At 48.2% G+C, this 5,579-nt stretch overlaps 1 protein-coding gene across 1 annotated transcript; it reads left to right on the plus strand.

The window, feature by feature from the left end:
* The first annotated feature begins 2,078 nt into the window (after window positions 1–2,078).
* Window positions 2,079–4,097, plus strand: LOC34621504. Its single transcript, XM_026334560.1, has 5 exons — window positions 2,079–2,514; window positions 2,782–2,858; window positions 3,113–3,314; window positions 3,674–3,872; window positions 4,067–4,097. Exons 1-5 carry the CDS (start codon window positions 2,079–2,081, stop codon window positions 4,095–4,097), a joined length of 945 nt encoding a protein of 314 aa, XP_026190345.1.
* The last annotated feature ends 1,482 nt before the right edge of the window (window positions 4,098–5,579 follow it).

Consider the following 5,579-nt stretch of genomic DNA (forward strand, 5'->3'; position numbering starts at 1 on the left):
TAGAGTGTATGCTGACACCCTTCACTTAGTGGGAGGCCCGCATTTCAGCGCTGCGATGACAGCGAGCCATTGAGCTACCGTGGTCCTGTGTCTTGGTCTCGTTCCTTGCTCGGTGGTGGCTAGTGGGATTGGCATAATACCCATTAGTTTTCTCTAAGTGGTTTGACACACTATGCCTCTCTGATTTTTGCACAGTTTTTCGCATTCCTGCGTGCTTAGGAAGTGGCGATAGTTCAGGAACTTTTTGCTGTTTTGCATGCCGCTGGCGTTACAGTCCAGGTAAGGATTATGGGAGCGTGCGCTTGAAATGGGAGGGGAATGTTGTATTGGGCTGAGCTACAGTTGATCACTTTTATTTTACTGGTAATGGTTAACTAAGATTTAGTAAGTAGTAAAGTGACTGGTTGCTTGCTTCTATAAGTTGTCTGCTTCAAAGTACTGCTACCTGGACCAAAGAAGGCATAACCTTGCTTAAATGAGCCCTCGATGCTATGTGCACTGGGCAAAGTCTGCTCGGAGTGCACCGGGAATGCAGCAACGCCAAGCATACCTGCTTGTTCCACTTCTTATTATGTCCTTGCTATTGCGAGCTCATGTGGTGGACAGGAAAAAGCGGGATTTTATTATAGGATCAAATAGTCTCAAGATTTGTTTTTGGAATTTAGTGTCTCCCTACCGAGACCTTGGATAAAGCGTCACAGCGAACATGCCAGGCACCGGTGCAGAACGTCACTTACTATCGGGAACACGCTGGGCAGGAACCTGTTCTTGGAGAGGGTCTAACATTCGATCTTCTCTAAGGCAGTTAGTGGATGCTTATCATACGATGGAAGGCTGATGCCCCCTGCCTGGTGGGAATCTATGAAACAGGAAGCGAAAGTGGCAACTATCGAATTTCTGGGCCTCCCCAGCGGCACTTTTACCGAGAAGCTGCTCGCTGCATGCATACATCCCACGCTCAGCTTATTACAGTTTACTCAATCTCTCTGGGGGGCCCTCCCGACCTGGGGTCGCTACGGCAACTGCAGGTTCCCCTGACAGTGTGCGTCAGTTCAGGTTGGCAGAAGAGTATGTGCACGTCCGAGCAGTCGCTACTGATAGTGTTCGATCATATTAAGATGTTAGTAGATGTATAACCGAAATCAAGCACACTGAAGCTGTCTATCGATGACGGGAACAACGGCGTGCTGGTATTCGCTCACTGTGCAAACGCTGCTTACCAGTCCGTTGTCAATTATCTGCACTCGCTCCTTATCATACTGGAGTTATGCGTTTTGCATGATGTGTATGGCGGCATATTCGTGTAGTCCAGCACATCCAATATACAAAGAACTTGAAGCTGCGTCGTGGCTCGCCTCACGCAACAGAATTCAAGCACCATCACCATTGCTTTTCTTACTTCGGACTCTATCACTCAAAAATAGCCAACTAATTTAACAAGGGGATGCTTTATAGACGCAGGCATTCGTCGTCAAATCCTAACTTCCTACCCTCCACGGGTCGCTCGCCATCTCCTGGCTCGTATCGATGGCAACTGACGATCGCAACTGATGGCCGCTGGGAATGTCCCACGCGTTTTAAATTGGAATGGTGGTAAGCCCTCTATGAGTTGCTTTACATTTTCTTTCCATTATTGACCAGCATCAGGTTCTCTTGAAATTTTGGTTTTCTATGACTCATTATTCCCAAGCAGGAGGCGCCCGGCCGAGCCAGCGACGCTCTTTTGCAGGAATCCGTATTTCACCTCCCCCCACAGGTTTTTGGTATTATTTCTTGACTCTGTAGGTAACTATTTGTCATGCTTTGCTGTCCTAAAGGGGCAGGATCGCCTACTGCAGTGCTCATTTTTTACTGAAGCCCAACTGACCACCGGTTCGCCGCTTTGAGTGAATCAAACAGGCATTTGTGAGGCATTCAGTGGCCTTGACCCTCTATTCTTTGTCTGCGTGTTACCCTGTGTTGCCAAGGTCACAGCTTTAAGCCTGTGCCCGCGACTCTCTGGGTCGCTCAATTGCCTAGTGTGTGTTCAATTCCGCACCGCAGAGCTTGTAAACGCTGTTAACTGAACACCTTCCAAGATGGCGACAGATGGGAAGATATCCCAGCCTTTGCATCTGCCCATTCTCAAAAGGCAGGACCCAAGTGGGTCGCCTCGCCTCTATGATCCACCTAGCTCTCATCGCCTATCGGTGGCGAGCACTGGCGTTAGTGAGGGGTACACACCCTTGTTCCGATCCCCCGAAACGACCTGCAGGGTCAAGCCAGCCTCAAGTCCGAAGGCTCAGCAGGACTTCTCGATGCTCCTTCATTCACTGCCATCGACACCCTCAGAGCACGGAAGAGCTCCGCTTCAAGATACTGTTCGCAAGGCGCACCGCATTTCGCAAGCGTCTGCATATGAAACCCACAATGTCCACCTTGTGGACCCGGAGATCCTTCATGCGAAGAAATATGGGAAGACCTTGCCGCCACTCAAAGTGACCTACCAGAACATGCTGCCTGAAGGAATCACCAGTATGTGCAGATGGTCACGCGGGCTGCACACACAAGACAGCGCACGGCTCCTTGGGAACCCCGCTTTCTCTTTTTGCTTCACTAGAAAAGCTCTGTAATACAGTTCTATCGACCGCCAGTGGTAGTTATTCGATCTCTACGGGTGAATTGTGTTTCCTTGCTGCGTATATCATCTACATACTCTTGTGCAAGCGTCATGATTTTTTATGTGCCCCCGTAGCGGGCATCACATGTTTCCATCATGCTTTCCCCTGTTGTGCCATTCAGAGTCTACTGCTGAGCTTATCTTCAATATTCCCAAGGAGGCGATGCTGAAACAAGCTGGCGTCAGCGTTCATACACACGTACGATTCAGTAGACCGATCATGTAGAGCTCAACAGCAACGGCCATACTCATAGTGCTCTCTCCAACTCTCTCACAGCATTTTTGGGAGGCCTTTAAGTTGCTAAAACGGGTATTGCCGTTTGCTGTTCACGAGGCCAACACCTGCCATTTTCATAGTAACATGGTTCGATTTAATGGGCTTCTCGAATGTTTTGGGGTCACACGTAGGTGTTGTTGGCTGTTTGAAACATTTTCCCGATTTTGCATTTACAGGATCCTATGTTCACGAAAGAAGTTACGCAGTACCAGTTGGAGTATCCCTGCCCACCAGCCGCAGTCCGCAGATTCCCTGGATATGAATCCTTTCCACTGCTCCTCAGCCATTTCGAGAAACAAAAACTGGATTCAAACATAACTGATGAAGAAGATGTCAAACATCTTCGGGGACACAACGAAGCAATGCTCGAAAATGCTTGTGAGCATAAATGGAGAGTACAGCGTCACATAGATGCTCATCTTGGCACGATTACGCGTGTGTGCGAAGGCCCCGTACAACCACTCTCGCGGGAGATTAGCATATAAAGCACTGAACCTTTGAGACTATGGCTCTCTACAGATGTCCATTTCTGGTCGTTCCTGGTTGTTTAAACGCGCATTGGATAACTACTTTGCGTTACAGGCAGCCGAGAACTTGTGCCGTCCATACATACGAGGGCCACACGTGCTGTTATGTATTCATTTGCCCAGGCCTGTACTATATCTTAGCCCTTCCCCTTTTATTGCATCTGTCGAATGCATGACTTCCTCTATTCGATGTTTTTTCTTTGTGCACAGGGCGCGGGAAGCCACTGGTCAAAGGCCCTGTTGTGCGTGAGGCGTACATGCACGTCCCATCTTTTGGGCGCGTGCAAGTTATGCTGACTGAGTACCAAGACGGCACAAGTTACCCCCTTGTTACGCTTCCGAAGATGACGCCTTATGATATCCTCAACGTGTTGGAGAGGCAGCGACAGGCCAAGATTGACGCTCCCTGGCACACTCGCCTTCGCCGCTTGCTAAGGCGCCTCTCGTGTTGGGCCCTGTAGTAACACCGGTGGCCGCACCGGTTTGGGGAAGCACACGATTTATCATCACCAAAGCTGTTGACATAGGCTCTTCATTTAAAAGGTAGAAGATGAATGAAACGATCATTGATACACATGAGTATAAAAGTGTTTGTTCTCTCAGGCTCGCTGTGCCTTCCGCTGAAGCCATTTAGAAGTTTCAGACCCTCGTTGGTCCCTTCGAAAACCAGTCAGACTCCTTTGCTGCTCTCCCACAGCACGCATATTATTTCAGCACCTTCTGTGTTTTTATATTTGCGCGATTCGACGGGAATTTTGTCGAGAAAAGAGACGAGGCCTACATAAAGAAAAGGCCTTTGACATGGTTGTTACTAAAATTGAGGGACAGACCTGTTTTGTCAATTTCCTAAAGAAGGCATGCCGTATGTGAGCAGCCAGAGTCGAGGACCGTGCAGTAGAGCAGAATGGTTCCTGGAAACATCACCGTACAATTGAGCCATCAGACGCTACTAAGTATGACTTTGGGGGCAGTAGCTAATTGGCGCGTGGCCAGAATTGAACGTATGCGCAGCGTTTAGAAAAGGATACACTTGTTCTAATCTAATTGTTTTTACGTCAGGAAAGCAAGACACGCAGGGTATGGTTTGGGACAAGAAAGAAATACTAATAGGCTATTCATGGGCGGTCTTGCGCACTGTTCTGAAATATTTCTGAGTGGTTTTATCGTTTTCCCTACCCTTGTCATCATCCACAGCCAGCCAACATTTATGGGAAATGAAATTTAATAGGATGGGTGCTCCCTTGACAGATTAACCTTGACAAAGCGCGATATAGGGCATGGACAGAGGGCGCTGATGCCGCAACAAGGACGCTTAGTGATTGCCTCATATAGCCCCCAATACTTTTACTGCCTGATTATGAGCGTCATTTATTCCTTACAACTGATGCCAGTGACGTAGAGATGGGCGCTATTCTATCTCGACAGGCTCCGGAATCTCCAAAACCGCAAATTTATTGCTTCCTAGTATTGTCGCTTTACCCAAGCCAAGGAGCGGTATTGTGGGCGGAAAACCGAGCTCGATGTGGTGTAACAGGGGGTGAAAATGCTAACGGCATCTGTACGGGCGTCTGTTTACCTTCTTACCAAGCTCCAATATTAATTGCATTTTACGGTGCGTTTTCAGAGCTTTGGCAAGTCTAGTCTTGTTCAGTGGCTTGGGGACAACTCCTGAAGTATGTAGTTGAGCTGGAGGTCAGGAATGGGTATAGCATCTATGTCATTCATAAACTCAGCAAATATGCGGATTCTATCCCTTGCTCCAACGGAGTAACAGCTCAGCCTACCGCTCAGCTGCTCTTGAGCATGTCTGAAAGGCTTCGCAGATAATCCCAAAGCTTTATTACAGATAGGCATGCGAAGCTCGTTAGTGCCCGATAATAATAGACGAAGCGGAGTGTGGCCAGGTGGCTACGAACATTTGCCATCCTATCAAAAATCAGCCCTATTTCTTACTCGAGCAATTTTCGTTGCAGCTAGAAGTGCCATACAACTATCAAAATTGAATTTCTGATGCAATAGCAACAGATCAGAAATTATTTGCAGATTTTGCCGCACAATCGAGCGACCCAGGTGAGGGCGGAGGATCCAAAAGGAGCGGGAGAAGTGTTGCATTCTA

This window comes from Cyclospora cayetanensis, unplaced genomic scaffold, assembly GCF_002999335.1.
Source record: "Cyclospora cayetanensis isolate NF1_C8 unplaced genomic scaffold, CcayRef3 CcayRef3_contig_447, whole genome shotgun sequence".
Classification (NCBI taxonomy): Eukaryota; Apicomplexa; class Conoidasida; order Eucoccidiorida; family Eimeriidae; genus Cyclospora; species Cyclospora cayetanensis.